This window comes from Solenopsis invicta, unplaced genomic scaffold, assembly GCF_016802725.1.
Source record: "Solenopsis invicta isolate M01_SB unplaced genomic scaffold, UNIL_Sinv_3.0 scaffold_202, whole genome shotgun sequence".
In the NCBI taxonomy this organism is placed as follows: Eukaryota; Metazoa; Arthropoda; class Insecta; order Hymenoptera; family Formicidae; genus Solenopsis; species Solenopsis invicta.
Genome location: NW_024105252.1, coordinates 16,861 through 36,848, shown reverse-complemented (window position 1 = coordinate 36,848; position 19,988 = coordinate 16,861). Strand labels below are relative to the sequence as shown.

Genomic DNA, 19,988 nt, shown 5'->3' with positions numbered 1-19,988 from the left:
TCATCGATATGTTGCCATGTGCATCGATATTTGTATGACGTACGTACATAATCAAGGTCGATTGAAGTGACATCATCTGAATTATAGTTTTCGTTATAGAAATCTGTATTCAAAGAATTCTGATCCCAAAATTTGTTCAAAACGTAATTGTAATCATAATTCGGAGGATTAAACTCATAAATTGAAAGAATTTGCAAAAATACTTTGACGTGGCAAAATGTTTTATGCAGATGTTGTGTTGACGATCTCTTGAGTTCCCGATAGTTCGTTGCTATTTCTACAATAAGTGGACTAATAATGTAATGTTGGCCGCACAATCTCTTAACTATAATTTTTATAATTTCTGCTCATGAACATAAACGACATATATGTACAACACAAAAATTTTTCGAGGGGAAAATGCGTAATTCCGCGTATAATGCGTGACCCAAATGTACTGCTTCTTTGCTGACACATCGTGATAATATTTATTTATTTTTATTTCTCTCATTGCTATTTCACTTTTCTAATATTCTTTGTTTTTCTTTCAATGTTCCTAAAATATATTTGTGTCTGTTAAAAGTCACGTTAAGTTTATTAAAAGTATAGTAATATTAACTTAAATCTCTTTACATGTATTAAACAACTCCTCAAATAATACAATTATTACAGAGATACAATTTAACATGTATTTGTATTTATATACAGTTTTTTTATATAATAAAGTGCGCTAATTTTCTTCGTAGAAAATAAATACAGAACAAAGGTAGAACATGCTCGAATAACCGTCTATATTTATGAAGAGTAATTGCACATTACTGAAGCATAAAAATGACTGCACTGTAACACAAAATCAGATAAGAAGTGTTTATAGAAATTTTTTTTTTGTTTAGTGACTCATATCTGCTGCTGCAGTGAAGTCCACTTCTTAGAAAACACCCTGTACCTATATCATAAAACTTTTATTTTTTTAATATACGAGTATAATAATTAATAACATTCAATAAGTAAATTTTGTTAAATTATAACATTTATATATTTCTTATAAACATTTCTCTTGAAATATCATAAATACCAATACCTGAAATATATATCAGAGTGTATGATAATAGTTGTCCCCACGTTTTACCGTAGGAGTTGACTTACCGACTTACACTTGTAGTTCACTAAACGCTCCTTAGATGGCAGATGCTTCGGCACAGGACCGAGTTACACGTACATACAGGACCCTGGTGAAACTTTTTCTCAGATATTTTCGTATCATTTCTCAGAACATGTGTATAATTTTTTATAAAACGTTATAAAATCTAAAAAGTTAAAAAAATATTTTTTATAAATTGTAAAATGAGAAATCTCAGAATATTTCAGAATTCACATGCATAAAAAGTTCTAAGAAAAGATGTAGACTTTTTAAGTATTTTTAACTGTAAGTATTTTTGAAAAATGTTCCAATTTGTATAAAAATTATGAGAAAAACTTTAACCAGGGATGTTTTCGAGAATAATATGATAAAATATAAAAAAATTTTATAATTATGGAATTGTTTTAAAAAGTTACAAATTTTTTTATTTTTTGTTGAAAAAAAATGTAAGAAAATATTAGACAATCTAAAGAATTTCACATAATTTCACATGCAATCATTCTGAGAAACTATAAAATTTATTATTTTATATTATTTGGGAAAAGTGTTAAGAAATATTAGATAATCTGAACAATTTTTTAGAATTTATAATAGCCTCGTTCTGATCAAGATATTATATTTTACGTATCGGTGAAAAAAATGAGAAAAAATTTGAAAAAAATTTTTCGTAAGTTCATATAATTACTTGCAATTTGTTAACATAAAAAATTATAAGAATTTTATAAAAAATTGTGTGAAAAGTTTTTACTAGGGAAAGCTGTGCATGGTTAGTAATAAATGCAATATAACTAACCATGCACAACTTTCCCCAGTAAAAACTTTTCTCATAATTTTTTATAAAATTCTCATAATTTTTCATGTTAACAATTTGTAAGTAATTATGTGAAATTATGAAAAACCTTTTCCAAATTTTCTTACATTTTTTTCATTGAAACGTAAAATACGAGTATAATAGATCGATCAGAACAATCCTATTATAAATTTTAAAAAATTGTTTAGATTATCTAATATTTCTTAACACTTTTCCCAAATAATATGAAATAATAAATTTCATAGTTTCTCAGAATAATCGCATCTGAAATTATGTGAAATTCTTTAGATTGTCTAATATTATTTTACATTTTTTTCAACAAAAAATAAAAAATTTATAATTTTCCAAAACAATTCCATAATTATAAAAAATTTTTTATATTTTTCCCGAAAATATCCCTGGTTAAAGTTTTCTCATAATTTTTATACGAATTAGAACATTTTTCGAAAATACTTACAATTAGAAATACTTAAAAAGTCTACATCTTTTCTTAGAACTTTTCATACATGTGAATTCTGAAATATTCTGAGATTTCTCATTTCACAATTTAAAAAAATACTTTTTTAACTTTTTAGATTTTATAACGTTTTATAAAAAATGATACACATGTTCTGAAAAATAATACAAAAAAAATTTGAGAACAATTTCACCAGGGGCCTATATGTACGTGTAACTCGGTCCTGTGCCAAAGCATCTGCCATCTAAGGAGCCTTTAGTGAACTACAAGTGTTAGTCGGTAAGTCAACTCCTACGGGAAAACGTGGGGACAATCATTTGCATAGAGCGTAGTTCTAGTCAAAATTACAAAATTGTTAATATCAAAATCGAACATAACTGTGAAGTGTTAGAAAGAAAATATTATCAATAAAAACTGTATAGAGAATTGTTGTACTTCTATAGATTACTTCGCATATCGGTAGATATCACTTCGAATTTAATGTTGTGTTTAATCATTTTATGCGTATTATAGACGTAACTAAGGAGCGCGGCACATCGTCTCAGGACCGTGCGTAATACAAAAGTTATAAGATCATGAATCATAAAACCGTCTAATTATTTAATGTCTTATAATTCTACAAAAGTTATTGAAATTTTTTTATTTTATTTTAATAATTACATTTAAGTAATATTTTATTATTACATAATTAAATAATTATTATTATACTATTATTACGTACATTATAACGTATGTGTACTGTAAAATTAAAATTTGAGCAATTTATTTATTATTTAAAATTCAAAGTTTTTAAAGTACCTTTTCAATGATATTGGTTTATGTAATTGAAAAAGTACTTTAAAAACTTTGAATTTTAAATATTAAATAAATTGCACAAATTTTAATTTTACACATACGTTATAATATACCTAATAATAGTATAATAATAATTATTTATTTATGTAATAATAAAATATTACTTAAATGTAATTATTAAAATCAAAAAAAATTTCAAGAACTTTTGTAGAATTATAAAACATTAAATAATTAAACTGTTTTATGACTCATGATCTTATATCTTTTTTATTACGCACGGTCCTGAGACGATGTGTCGCGCTTCTTATTTACACCGTCCGACAGCATCGTTGCTAAGGCGCGAACGATGGGAGGGGAGTAATAGGCGTGCGTCGAAAAATCTGGCCGAAAGTCGCAAGTAGCTGACAGCACTGCTAGAGTACAATGTGACGCCACGTAAAACGATAATCGTTGATTAATCGATTGCACATAAAATGTGCGTAAACTGTACAACGTTTCCCTAGCGTTGTATGCAAGTTTCGCAAACATCGCAAAAATGTTGGAAATAGTACGACGTTGTATAAAGTATAATTGAATCGGGACATTTCTGGTTGCTTAGATAATACCGAACGCAATTTATACGACGAAACGCAAAACGTTGCGTTACATAAACGTCATTGCAACATATATGCTATTATTGTGCACTGTCGTATGTGATTCAGCGTATATACACATCTTATAAGAATAAATCCATAAAACGGTGTCGCTGATACCGTTTATCGATTTGTCACGCAAGACGGTCAAAATAATTTTACGAGCTTAGGCGTGTATGCAGTTAACACAACCTTTCTTATCGCGGATCGGATGTTATTATTGTCTAACCGACATACAGGGTGTTTATTAATGGTTGTATACACCTTTTAAGTCATAAGAGGAGACTTACGACTTCACTCCATATAAATTACATGGAGTCAGTAGTCATAATTAAGGCGCACTCTTCTGATAAAAGGTGTATATGTTACTGTAAAAGCCCGAATTACGGTAAATCCTAAGATTTTCCAGTAAAACTTAAGATTTACCAACCCTTAATGGTAAAAGTCCGAACAGTTCTGTGATCATCGTTTATTTCAAACTTTTACCACCATTCACTTGGTGAATCTTAGGATTTCCGTACTTTAAGTCACGGTAAATGTTGAAAAAGACATGTCATAACGTGTTCGGCGCAAATTTTACTTGTGTTATTTTTTACTATTCAAAAAGTATTTTAAAGGTGTTTTTAAATGACTAGTTACTAAAAATTAATAAATAAAAATACCAAATGAAAATAATTTAAAATAGGTAGGGATTTAACTGATTAGTAATATAAATGATTAATAATTACTCTCATATGATACATAAAAATGTGTAAGGTTTTGACTGATAGTTAATTGAAATAAATGCTATACAAATATATATTTGTATAGCACAATTTATTATACATTTAATTTTTAATTAAAATCTTTAAAATACTTTTAATATAAATAATCATCTAAATAATTTATATTTCATTTATTTTAATCTCTATATCTGTGTCGCGCTTTCCTGCTTCACAAAAGTCACATTTATTTTCACGTTTATTTTAGTCTAGAAATACACGTGTACAAGAGTTTTTGGCTCAACGAATGTCATCGACCAAGCACTATACTCATATACACCGTATTGATATAGCCCCCGTGTAACTTTTTCCTATTCCCGAAGCTAAAATTACCATTTCGAGGAAGGCGTTTTGAGTCAATTGAGACCATAAAAAAAAAAATTCGCTAAAGAAGCTGAAGCTCAATCAACCAACGAACGAGGATTGGGTCAAGCGGTGGTGTGTTGCACTCGATGGAGCTTACTTTAAAGGCGACAAAATAAATTTTGATAGATAAATTAATTTTTCTGTGTTTCAATTAATAATTCCGGATATTTTTTTACACAGAGTATACATTCATATTATGTTTATGGTATTAAGAGTGTATATAATAGTAAAGATAATCTTGAACAAAGTATTGGACGAAAACAGATAAATAAATCAACTACCTTCTTCCCCCCCCCCTTCAACCCCTCGCCATTCTTTAATGTGAAAGCGCGTATGAAGAATGCGCATAAAGAAACGCACCCGCGTTGAAGCCGCACGTTCGCACGGTGTGTTATTTCGGTGTGCAGTGACAACCCTTAGAGGCACGGGCGCAATAATCAATTTGAATATTGTGAAGTACTCGTAAGTACTTTAAATTCAAAGTAATTTTTTATTTAACTAGCAAAAATTACACTTTTGTGATAACATTTTTAAGTATAAATTCATTTGGGTTTTAATATTTAATATATAAATATTGTTTAGAATTAAAAATTTTTTCATTCGAGAAAGTTATATTACTTTTACTGTTTTTACTTTATACGCAAATATTCTGCTTTGGCTTTTTATTGCTATTACTTTATACTTAAAAAATTATAATATTGCAATGTTTACGGAATATTAATGTCATATTCCTGATATATTGCAGGCATATTGTTAATTTATGTTTCTGCAATGTCTCCGTAGTATTACAACATTGCAACATTGCTGGAATATTGCTGCAATTTTCTGTGCTGTACGTAGTGATCTAGTTATTAGGATTGTAAAATTTAAAAATTATTATTCGACGTTAAGAACCGTTGTGACGAACGTAATATACTTATTTTATATTTTGTAAATACAACTACGCCTAAGTTTAATCGCGTGTTCCATATCGTAATATCATATATCTTTATTGTAAAATAAACACAAAAGTCTTCCATAATATAGCTTGTATTACTACTTTTTCGTTACCGATCATTGACGAATCAAATATTGTGTAATGCAGATTTCATGATCCCATATAGACAAAAAGACATCTTAAAGACTTCTTAAAGATGTCTTGCATGTCTTGTAAGATATCTTAATAATTGTCGTAAAGATATCTCTTAGAAGTCTTTTAGAAGTCTTACGCAACAGTTTTAGACATCTTTTCGATATCTTGAAAATATCTTTAAGACTTCTTTACGATATCTTAAAAACATCTTGAAGATATCTTTAAGATATCTTAAAGATATCTTTCAGACATTTTAACGATATCTTAAAGACATCTTAAAGATATCTTTAAGACATCTTTAAGACATCTTTAAGATATCTTTATGATATTTTAAAGATGTCTTGAAGATATCTTTTAGATCTCTTTAAGATATCTTTAAAAGACGCCTTGAAGATATTTTGTAGGGCTGGGTGTATTTCAAATACACAGTTCAAAATATTAGTATACTTATATTAGTATTTGAATTACAATACAAAATACTGGCAATATTGATTTAAAATACAAAATATAAGTTGTACTTTGTATTTCAAATCAAAAGATTTCCAATATTTTGTATTTTATAATTTAAATATTAAGATTGTCAATATTTTGTATTTTGTACTTGAAGTACTTTTTGCCCAGCCTTGATAATGCAGTAATTAAATCTTAAAAAGTTAATCAACCATTATAGTTATTACGGCAGGTTAAGGTCTTCGGAAATAATCAGAAGGTGTTTAATCACACGGTACAGAGACTTTATTGTATGACAGACACGTTGCGATTTCAGACAGAGGTCAAGAGATGAAGAACATGAACTACGGCACTCTCAAGACTCGCGCACGGGTCACGGCGATAGAGAGAGGGCGCACGGGATGGTAACGCGCGTATCGAAAAGCATCAGTGCGAGATCAGATAGGGACTTTAACAATAGTCAATTATTCTCCTCGCATTCGATTGTAATCATCCCATGGTCTACCGGCTTATTTAAACTTTACTACACCAATTTATAATAGAACCTAAACCTAAGCATACATCAAATATAAAACACGTTTTGGACGCAAAAAAACTATTTGTAAGACAATAAAACTGTTAGTTCATAATAATCACTTATATTATATAGACGTACGTAATTATTTTAGTAGTAATTACTTATTATAGTTTTTTCCTTATAGTACTTAACGACATTAATATTTTTTTTGTCACGTCATAATTAATTTGTATAAGGAATTTGCATTAAATTAAAGAGATAATAAATTTTGTCGTAAATATAATTTTAATAGAATTCATTATACATATTTTAAATCAATAAACTGGATAAACTAAAAATATATTTATATATCAAAATGTTACTTAGAATTATTGACTCGGTTTTTATAAATACATAATTGAACTTTCACATATAAATATAGCGTATAAAATTAATATTGCACAATGAACTAAAAATAAAAATGACTATATCTTAAAATATTACTCAGTCAGAATTATTGCCATTTTTTGAAATACTTATTGTACTATCGTATAATAAATAACAGTACGTACATCACAGTAACATTGCACAATAAACAAAAAAACACACACATATATAAAAATATATAAAAATATTATATAAAAATATTAGTCATGTCATAGTTATTGTGCTTTTTTTTAGTAATACCGCATCTTATCACATAACAGTAACACTGTACAATAAACAAAAAAAAATAAAAATCTGTATATAAAAATATTAATCATATGTTATAGAATGTTGGCTTGTTTTTTTAAGTAATATCGCATCTTATCACCAGCGTGTTGAAACCATCTTGTAATGTGTTTCTTAATCTCTGCGATACTATTAATCTTTCCATTACCTTTGGCATTAACTACACCTATAAAAAGATTAAGTAATAATATGAAATCAATAAAAATAGAAAATTGCATTTATTGTATACATAAATATATAAAATGTTCACAAAAGCCTATCAAAAAATTGAAATTTCTCATATGTTGTAAGCAGGGATTGGAAGTAACGAGTTATTTGTAACGGCATTACCGTTATAGTTACTTTTTTTTGGTAACAAATTAGTAACAGCGTTAATTTTTATTTTTTGTAACTGTAACGGTAACGTAGCTACAGTCTAGTAACGGTAACGAATTTAATAGTTACTTTCATCGTTACTTTTTAATTTATAATATAATTTTTAATCTTCATTATTCAATCAATATTCATAGTTCGTTGTTATATTATATTTAAAATCGTTTTGATGAATAGTTGTAAAATAAACCAATCACAGAATTGTATTAGTATAAAAACGAACTTTACATATGTCAACTTTTGTTTAAAGTAAATAGTAAATTAATACCGATAAAAATGTAATACTATATAAAGTAAAACATTTTCATGATTTAATTTTTACATTACATTACAAAGTAAAACTTTCAGATAAAAGTCAAACCTTTGTGACGTAATTATTTAACTTTCTATTAAAAATATCAATAAAAAATGTATGTAGTTTATATTTAACAAATTCTATATGAATCTTATTCGGAAAATTCTATATAATTTTTGTAGTATTATTTATTTTAAGAACTGTAAGTTTAGAATTATATAAAAATTTTTAAACATAATCTAATTTTATTTTAAAATTAAAAAAGTAACATCAAAGTAACGAATCGTTACTATCTATGTAACGGTAACGTTCACGAGTTAATTTTGAGTCACTAACGAATAACGGTATAATTAGTTACTTTTTTGATTCGGTAACGAGTAACAATAACAAGTTATTTTTAAAAAGTAACTTTCCATTCCCTGGTTGTAAGTACCAAAAAGCATACATTCATGTATATACGAAGGATACATAAACTATAATAACTTTCTCAAATAATTAAAAGCATTCTTAAAAGCATTACATTAGTATTCTTTACTCTTCTTCAGCGATACGTTGTTCAGCGTACACGGTAAACAAAAAACACAGCGATGTGAACTTTACGATAAGAAGAGACCGAAAGAAGATACACGTACACGCGAATAGGAGTTATTAATACGCGACACAAGCTAATAAAAAATATATTACACAAAAAATATATATATACGCGCAAAATAATAATACAAAGAAATATAATAACAATAAAAATATATGCAAACATACATAGTAAGAAATAATAATATGCACAGATATAAAAATATATAAAAATAAAAAATCCGGTAATACCAATAAGCACAGAAAAACGCTTGTATATCACATTCCCGCAAGACAACTTGCGTACGTGTAAAAATAGATAGAAATTAAGTATTGTTTACTCTTCTTCAGTGGTACATTGTTCTTAATATGTTATTACAAAGATGCACGCATTATTATATCCCTCATGATAATCATGTTAGCATATATCAAACTGTTTTAATGTAAAAACATATATTAATTACTCACTAATTATAATGTGAATAAACAGAGTATCTTTGATAGCAATCGATCCTTTGGCACCGGTCCAAGACATTTTGTGTCCTAATTCATATGCCATTGTATGTGTCAAGATATTGGAGATTATTTTTTGGCTTGTATCACCACCTATTTGCATAATAGTTTGCTTCTGTCAAAAATATTCAAATAGTATTATTTAAATATGAAGAAAGTACATGTTCTTGATTTCATAGAACTATTTCAGCCGGTGAAAAATTATATACGTAAAAAAAGTGTAGAAGATATAAAGTGTACAATAAGTAATAATACTTACAAGTAATTTACGAATTGCTTCATCGTTTTTAATCTATTATTAAATTCCCAAAATTCCCAAAATTCTTCTATAGATAATAATGGGAAATCGGGCAACAATGAGCAATATTAAGTCACTGTTTTCGTTTTCGATCTCGTTATTTGGGAATTTCTCTTTTAAGATTGCAATTAGTTCCTTCATTTTTGACATACACTTATTATATTGTTGTTTGCTTTCAATTTTAATTTCATGAACTTCTTTACTTAAATTTTCCATTTTATCCCACAACATATCTGACATAGAACAAACGTATTAAAATTTGAACATAATGTACGTATACTTAAAATTTGCTTAAATTAAATATTAATAATTGTTTTAATAAGAATGTTATGTACTCAAAATCACATTTTCTTCAATTTGGAAAGTGATGTTCGGTTAACGCCGAGCGTTTATTTTTGGATATACCACTTTTCCCTTATTATACATGCCTTTGGTTTCACACTTACTACATGCATAATATCCTCCGTGGTTTTTAATACAACAAATATACGCTCTCGCAGGAGCATCACATATGAAACAATCAATAATAAATTTTAATACCATCATGGATATAGCCATTTTCTATAAGGCCTACTGCTTCTTCAATAAAATTTTTTAAAAATACTGCAGCAGCTGGAGGCTTTTGATATCCATGAAAAACGCCAATGAGAAATGGCGTTTTGTTTTGAAAATTTCTAAAACTTCCAAGAATTGGCCATAATTGACTCTTTGAACTTTTGGTAAGAGGTAGTCCATCTATGTTAATGGATAAACGAATTTCTTCAGGTATACATGTACCGGTACCATTTGTTTCTATAATGTGATGTAGGCTTTTGGTAATACCAAAATGAGTATATCGACCGTGTTTCATTGGTATACTTTCTGCCTTTCTTGGAGTTCTTAAGAATGTTCGTGAGTCTCATGGAAAGGATTGCATAGCCTTTTCTATTTTTAAAACTTTCAATAGACTGGTCACAGCAGATCTACAGATCTTATTATCATGGCTCCACTTGACCAGATTTTTTTGCAATCGATCAATATTTATACTATTATGTTCATTGTCTGATTCCGACAAAGAATCACTATCGTATTCGTCGGGCGATATAATTTGGTCTTCGACTATTGCTTCCTGTATGATTTCCGGGATAATTTTCTCTTGCACAATCTCTTGGATTATTTCATCTGGTGCGGTTTCCGAGATAGAGTCTGTTTGATCATTATTTACTTCCAGAAAGTGGTTGTCGTAATTTTCGACCAAATATACCATTTCGCTTTTGTGAGCTTGTAGATTATTTCTTATTTCTCTTACTGCATGCTGCGAAATTGTTCGCCGATACTTGTGACTATATTGCTTGTGCTTTGGCATGATTGCACACGGCAATATATGTTAAACTATAGATAAAATAAAGTTGTTTAGATCGATTAAATCATAATAGATATTAATACGGTATATAATTTTTTATTTCAATGAATTAAAATGGAAAAATATCTTAAAACGTATAATTTTTATTGTGGTTTATAAAAATATAGAAAAGTATAGAAGAATACGCTTTTTCTGAATATTTCTCTACAATTACACAATTACACAGTACAACAAAGAGTGACTCCAAAATCGGACATTTTTAGTTTATTTTGGTAGCCCTTGAAATTCTAATCAAATTGTATGCCAAACAATGCTACATGATGCGACATTAATGTAAAAAGAAATTAAAGTTGAGCACAGGCTTAGTTTTGGAGATACAGGGAGTCAAATGTGGCCAAATTCCCAATATTATCCAAGTACAAACACAAAAAAGGATGTTAAAACTTCTTTGATAATAGTGGTATTTTAAATAGAATTAGTCCGAATGATTCTGACCATCGTACTAAAAATCTATCCCCTCCAATTCTGTTTCTTAATTTTTTAAAGGAGTAAAACTGCCCCTAAAAGAAGTTTTTGCTCAATTTCTGGAAAACAAATAAAGATACGAAAAAATGTTTCAAATAACAGTTGTTTGTCTAGAAATTATGCACAAAAAAGGTTTCTTTTATTTTTTTCGTAGGAAATCTTTCATAGAAAAATTTTCACTCTTTGGCCGGAAACCGTGCCTCAAGAAAGATAATTTTTAAAAATATAAGGAATTTCTTCTTAAGGAATAGTTGTCAATTTCTAGTTCCTTTAGGTATTTTATATCAAGATACTTCAAATATCACATGCGGTGTAGTCACAGTTTGCAATACTTAAGATAACTAACACCTTTCTACAATTATATTTTAAAATATATTGACACTTATTTTTGTGATAATAGTTCCTTAAGAGGAAATTCCCTTTATTTTTAAAAATTACCTTTCTTCAGACGCAGTTTCCGGCCAAAGAGTGAATCCTACGAAAAAAGTAAAAGAAACCCTTTTTATGCAGAATTTCTAGACAAACAACTTTCATTCAAAACATTTTTTCTTATCTCTATCTGTTTTCCAGAAATTCAGCCAAAACTTCTTTTGAGGATAGTTTTATTCCTTTAAAAAATCAAGTATGGGTGATAACAGGGATGACAAAAGTGGATTTTTAGTATGGTAGTCAGAGAATTATTTGGACTAATTCTATATCTTGTAAAGCATAACTTTTTGATAACTTTACTTTAATACTCTTACACATAGAATAATGAAAAAAGTCGAATAATAATTTTTACATTTGTAATTTTGCAAAATGAAATACGTCTACAAAATGCAATCGATTTTTCAAAATAATTTTTTCAGTTTTTTTATAATTAATTTTTTTTATTATTTTACATATAAAAATATCAAGGTAAAGTCATCAAAAAGTGAATACTTTACGAGATGTTTCATATTTTGTATTAAAAATATTATGACAAAAATATCTCAGGAAATTTTTAACGAAAAAGAGCTTTATTAGAGTGCTTTGAAAACGTCTTGACGAAATCTACTTTTATCTCAAGGAAAAAATCAAGTTGCATTTAAGAAATTGGTTGATTATAAAATTTCTTAAAAACAACATCAACGACATGACTCACATCCGAATCATGTGTCCTCCTTTATACCAAATAAATTGTCTAAAACATTTTTTTCTACAATTAAATATAAAAAAGTTTTTGGAGTAATATATTAAAATGGGACATATATATTGTTGGAAGGGTATTTAGAGGAGTACAAAACTTGAAAAATATTATACGCAATATTTTGGGAATATTTTTTTTATAAAAGGCTTAAATTTTTTGTATTACATCCAAAAATCTGGACTTAATGTTTTGTACGTTTTGTTTGCCAATACACTCATCTTCAATTTTTCTTATCAAATTTCAGTAGTAATTAGTCAATATATTATTGACTTCCATGAAACGTTTTTCTATTTTTTTTGTCTTGATGAAAACGTTTATCACTCACAGTGCTTAAGTTTTATGGAAAGAAATTAAGATGTAAGTTCAGAAAATATACTTTAAGAGACATCGCACCTTTTTATACTATGAAATACATGTACTATTTCTTTAACCATAATCTCATAATTTGAAGACCGGGAATTCTCAAGAAAACTTATAACCATTTTTAAGGCTATCATCCATGCTCAAGTTTGATTCGTTTTTTAACGATAAAAAAAGAGCATAAACAGCCTTAAAAACAGTTATATAATAAGTTTCATTGGGAATTCCCGATATCCAAATTATGAGATTATGTTTAAAGAAAGGTTAGATGCACTTTGTATTACAAAAGTTGCAAATTCTCTAAAAGTATATTTTCAGCACTCACATCTTAATTTCTTTCCACAGAACTTTGGTGCTAGGAGTGATAAACATTTTCATCAAGCATCTAAAAAGTAAAGAAAGGTTTCATAAAGAAGTCAATAACATATTGACTGATTACTGCTGGAATCTGATCAGAGAAACTGAAGAAAAGTGTAAACGGTAAGTAAAACGTACAAAACATTAAATCCAAAATTTTGGCTATGTTATACAGGACATTAAAACTTTCATTCAATAAAAAAAATCTTCGAAAAAATTACGTATATATTTTCTTCAAGTTTGACTCCTAAATTTTTTTCCAACAATATATAAAACATATTTTTATAAGAAATTTTTATTTAAAAATTTTTTTTCTATTTTATACAATCATAGAACTCCAAAGCTTCAATGAAATGTAACTCAAAAACATGAGGGTAACCTGAGTAAAGAATTTAATGTTGTAGTGTCTTAATAATAATTTACATTTTATAGATAGTCGAAAAATCTCATATAATGTGCACACGTACATGGTTTGTCCGGAAAGTAATGTCAGTGATCTTTTTACAAAGAATTTATTGATCTTTTTGGTACAACATATCAAAATACTTCAAAGTAGGAACCTCTTGAGTTGACACATCGGCTCCAGCGAATTTTTCAGGCATCGAATGCGTCACGGTAGACCGTCTCCGGAATGTCCTTTAAAGCCGCGGTGCAAGCTGCTTTGATCCCCTCAATTGTTCCAAAATGCTTACTTTTTATGGGTCCCGTTGTCTAAAAAGTTAGGGTCAGCTTCGCACATGTACAAATTTTCCTGGCTCGTTTTAACACGATGCAATTTTTGACCGTCGGTTAGCATTTTCGGCACCATCTTTGCGCACACCTTCCGCATGTGTAGATTGTCCGTAACAATCTCATGAAGGATAGTTTTTAGTTTTTGATGTATATCTAATAATCACCGTCATCAAAGACCGTCGATTGAGTGTCCATTTAGTGTCACAGTTATTAGACAAACCAAAAACTATCGTTCATGAAACTGTTACGAACAATCTACACATGCGGAAAGTGTGCGCAAAGATAATGCCAAAAGCGTTAACAGACGACCAAAAATTGCGCCGAGCTAAAACGTGCTAGGAAAATTTGAACGTGTGCGAAACTAACACACTTGTGTGTTTCACAATCAGAGTGACTCAGACGGGCCTGGGCGATTTCGCTTCTCCGGAAAGCGCGATGAGCTCTCAACGCTCCCGTGGGTACAACGCGCCTTTAGTGCGCATCAAACAGCCAGCTGTGCCGTGTCGCGGACGATTTGCCTGTCCCATCAAGGATCTTTGTTAAATAAGGTAAGTCAATACGTTTATTTAAATTAAAGTTAATATTTTCTAAAATTAAATCAGTTACATGAACAAGAATCTGACTCAATTTAGAATTATGTTAAGATTAAATTAACTTATTATTAAATTAAAAATTAATTTTGAAATTCATATTAAATTAGAAATTTGCAAGATTTAAGAGAAAATTAGATTATAATTAAAATAATTATAACGTAGATTATTAAAAAAATTTAATATTTTATTTGTAAATTGACATTATATATAATAACAAAGAAACATTGTTGTTATGAGAGAATGTATTTTTTCTTTTGCAATTTTTTTTATCTAAATAAATTTTTAACTTGGGGAAAAAAGTTGATAAATTGAAATTTATGTGTTTCGAAAATAATGAATTGAAATTAAAAATTGAATCATTTAAAATTAAATTAAAGTTGAGTCCCCTTAACCAAAAAACTGTAAAAAAACTGAAATTGACGCTTATTTTACATCATATCTCAAGTAGCAAAATAATGTAAAAATGACGACAAATTTTGGTCATAAAATGACCAATAGACATCATTTAAATTCGTCGTGAAAAACCCGAAAATGCCGTCCATATGTTACAGCCACGTCGTCATATTGACGGCAAAATAAGAGTATGTGACGTTAGATAACAATAAACTACAATAGTTATTTGTCGTTTAGACTTCAGAATGACGTCAAATTGCAACAACTTATTACACGAGGCAACCTCTTGATAGTTATAACATAATTAATATGAGATAATTACGATAAGAGAGCATTCATGATACATGTAGAACGGAAAAGTACAAAGAAGGAAAGTAGCATCAAACAAAAGCTGCACTGGTATCCATTCTGCAACTAGTGATTGGTTTTTATTTCTCTGTATTCTATTTTTTTCGCTTTTAATATAAGTACTCCCTTATTGTAATTATTTAAAAGCATATTATAATAATTGAGATATTTTTGTTTTTTACTTCAGATAGCAAGTTGATGTCTTAATAGCAATTTAAAGTCTTGTCTGCTTTTTCTTATAATGTTAATGTTTTCCCCCAAAGATACCTTTAAAAATAATATTTAATTTTTTAAATAAAATAGTATTTGGTTTTATTTAAATAATTGAAAAAACGGAATAGTGCTTAATATTTTTGTTTATAAATTAATATGGGAATTTTCAAGTTATTTTTTTCCAAGCATATTAAAACTTCTTTATTTATAATCTTTATTTATTAAGAATATTTATTTATAATATTGTTAAATCTATAACATTAACTCAAAATAGAAAATTTTTTACAAATATGTTATTGGACCGATAGTGTAACAACACAATGATAATAAGAAAGCCTTTATCGGTCGTAGTTAGGTCTTAGTGTTTTTATTTTTATTTATGTGATTTTATATACTTCTCCAAACTCAACCAGAATGTGCGCCGAATTAATTTTCATAACACAGCATGTCGAATAAGAATTAGTAATATCACTATTTATATTAAAAAAATTTAAATTTTTAATATAATACTTGATGCTGATTTATCTATATACCTATTCCCCCTAAAAAAACTGTAAGAAATTTATTGCGAAAAATAACCCCCCAAAGGGTTCGAACCTGGCACCCCCGGAAACCCTCCGGTCCCGGTGTCTTACCACCTCGACCAGAAAATTTTTTTGTTTTATAGATATAAGTATATATAATTTGCTTTCGTAAAAAAAGTAATTATGTATATCAAATAAATCTAATTTATCAAAAATGATAAAATGATAAAACAAGAGTAATTTATGTTTTCGTGTACATATCAAAAAACAACTTATAAAAATTTGAAATCTTACTGTGTTTATTAAATTACCTTTATAATTTTAGCATTTTAGTACCCGTGTTAAGTACTCTGTAAAGAATATTTTTAATAAGATGCCGTTTAGTTTTTCATAAAATAATTATTTTAATGAAAAGGGTTATGTATATACAAACCAAAGGTAATACGCCAGGAAATAATTTTATTGTTTTAGAATATATTTTTAATTTTAATATAATCTTTAGCTATTCATATAAAACAGAAATAAACACAGATTGAAAGTAGAAGTATAAAACATAACATGACATAAAAATATAATTCTTATCATTTTTTAATAGATATACAAAATACTAGAAAAAACCTACATTTTTTTCAAAATAAGAATCTTATTCTAATTTTGTTCATTCTGTCCTTTATTAAGTTGATTTTTCCATCTATCAGAAGCGTGCTTTAGCTTAATACTATCTTAATACTATCTTCTATACCCAGATAACAAAATGCCTGCATAGTGACTGCACGGTGCGTGCACGTGTGCGTAATATTCGTCACAGTGTGCCTGCACCACACCATGCAGATATGTCCTCACTTGAGGCTCATAGCGCCCACACGTATGAGTGCCACACGCGTGCGAGCGGTATGAACCTTTTATTATTAAATTATTTTATTACTGATTATTTTTGAATTATAAAATAATAAATAAAAGTATTGAAATTATATATAGGATTATTTTAAAAACACTAATTATAGCGTTATTCCTTGTAAAAAACTAAATCTAAAAATCATGAACCATTTTTCCCTATAATTAATAAAATAATAAGTATTGAATAAATATAATCTAAACAGCGCCGTCCTTTTGAAAGGTTTATGTACGTCAATACGGGCTCAAAGCGAAATATACGCTCCTGATCCATCGCTGGCGATGCAGGGTGCGTGCACTCTGTGGCATTGTCATTTCTTACGCGCCGAAGAAAGGATAACTCGACCCACGCGAATGATATTGCGTGAAAGTGTAATTAATTGTAATTGTAAAAATTTCTTGCAATAAACAATAAACGAAATCACAGTGGCAAAGGATTAAGTTTCTTCCCACTGAACATTAGTAGTCTGTCGAGTGAGTCTCGTGAGCTTTTTCTTTAAAGCTTTATTATCCACTGTAATAACTTCTTTCAATTTAGCATTTTGAACATTTATTTTGCTAGTTTGAATTACACATGTTTCATTTAATTTTAACTTTAAATTTTTATTTTTTGTTAATAGAGATTTTATCTTACAGTTGAACATTAGAGGTTGTCTTGAATTCATATCAGATTCATTAAGATTAATATCTGAGTCTAAATCATTTTGATTTATATTTACATTTAATTCCGTCAATAATTGCTTTGTCGAAATCGGACTCTTTAATAATGGGCAGTGATCGGCATGCGTATATGAACATGTACAGAAGTAACGTGGTACGGCATCTTTACATACTTGTTTCTGTTTAGCGATAAACGCTATGTCTTTTCGATCGAAATGTACCTGAAATATAGAAAAATATTGCAAAACTGAAAAATAGGATAAACATTAATTAAAAATTCTACTCTGTCAAAAGCTTTATTTCCTTTACATGTAAAAATGCATTAACAAAGATTAATTTCAATTACTTACTTCACAAATTTGTTGCGAAGCTGTGGATTGCTAATCGAAACTTTTACTTAAAGCGATTTACCCATTTCCTACAAAGATCTACATTCAATGGAACATTAAATACGTGTCCCATATTTTTATCTGTACTACAACATATTGTATTAAAGACTCGTCAAAATCGAAGGGGTCAAAATTAATTATTTTAAATAACACAGTTATTTAAAATATTTTTTTTCCCAATTTTGCATATAATTATATAAATACGTACCTAGCATCACTATTTTTATACTATTACTATTGTATTTATTGTTACTATTTTATCACATTAATAATTGTGTGAATTTGACTTTTGAAGTTTCAAAGTTTCGATGTTTTCACTAGCCTTAAATATACACCTAAACCGGTTTTGAAACGTAGACTCTACGAAATGAAGGATAGAGCCGGCAGGAAAAGTCGGGATAGAGAAATTCTTTTCATATTTTTACAGCGCATTTAGCCATTATATTCATAGACGAATGTATGTATGGAATACGGTTTCCGGTGTCACTACTACATCGCAATTGTCACGTTCAAATACACGCGACATTCCACACACAACGCATTGAAAAAAGAAGAAAAATCTAAGGAAACGAAAATTTTTCAAAACAAATAAATTACATTGTACATTTGTAATGTTAACTTTAAATTTTTTTGACGATAGCATTCAAATAAAAATAGAAACAAGTTTTGTAAGTAAAAAAAAATGTCATAAAAAAGTCAAATTTAAAAATTAAAAATAAGAATATGAATAAGGAACATTATCGCAGTAAACAAACAGAAAATAAATCTGCGTAATCATCTAAAACAAATAATAAATTCGGAAATTTTATATTTTGATCCCGATGTTTAAAGAATATTTTAATATAAGATCTTTGCGAGCACAAAATTTTTTTGACGATCTGACGATGATAGAGCGCCGAGCAAAATGTCTTGCCAGATTTTTTTCGATAACTTTTGTTTCATGAAAATCTTTTTTTGTTGCTCTACAACGACCATCGAAGCGGTCTGTTTTTTGTTCTCGGATGCCTTCCGAGAAATAAGGTCGCGCCGTATACTTGGAAGCATGGTGGAAGTATAACATTCCTTCCACCACGAGTTGGAGCGTAGCGAGGGTAGTCCAGTAGCCAATCACCGATTGAACTTGCGTCTTCCCTCCATCCTGCCTACCTATACTGAATTCAACAATTTCACTTGTACTAAAAAGAATTGCAGCCACGGAGGCGTACAAGTCTGTCGTAGTGTTCTTTTACATTTCTATTGTGTTAATCTTTTGTGTAAATCTCTCAGGGTTGGATAACTTGACTTGTATTTTAGGTAAGGAATACGTTAAACACACACACACACACACACGCGCCCACACACAATTATAAAACTACGTTTATGAATAATTCAATTTTGTCTACTCGATTATTTTTCTGAAAGAGATCTCCGCAGCATTGTTTTGAGCGTAGTGCTTTTTTTAATTTTTAACAAATATCCACTGAACAAAGTAACATCTTTTAACATTTAAAAGAATATTTTTGCAATGCAAATGTGGTTAAAAATATTGAAATTAATAGGATAGACCATCTTTCTTTTTACTTTAAAAAAAATATTTATTTTAATAGTATTAAAAATGTTGTCTTAATTTTAAAAAAAATGGAAGGACTCTTAAAAATTAATAGAAGAGTTAATAAAAGGGGGGCTAATGAGAGTCGCACCAAAATCAGCGTCTTGACTTTTATTAGCCCCTCTTAATTTTTTTAATATTAAATAAAATAAAAATAAGTAT

At 28.5% G+C, this 19,988-nt stretch overlaps 1 protein-coding gene across 2 annotated transcripts; it reads left to right on the top strand.

Annotated features, from left to right (window-relative positions):
- Positions 1-5,250: 5,250 nt before the first annotated feature.
- LOC120359869 lies at positions 5,251-14,895 on the top strand. Of its 2 annotated transcripts, none has more exons than XM_039459294.1 (2): positions 5,251-5,404; positions 14,614-14,895. In XM_039459294.1, exons 1-2 carry the CDS (start codon positions 5,283-5,285, stop codon positions 14,765-14,767), a joined length of 276 nt encoding a protein of 91 aa, XP_039315228.1. In that variant the 5' UTR covers positions 5,251-5,282; the 3' UTR covers positions 14,768-14,895. The 2 variants fall into 2 exon arrangements, with proteins under 2 accessions (XP_039315228.1, XP_039315227.1); XM_039459293.1 differs by lacking the exon at positions 14,614-14,895 and adding an exon at positions 6,781-7,694.
- The last annotated feature ends 5,093 nt before the right edge of the window (positions 14,896-19,988 follow it).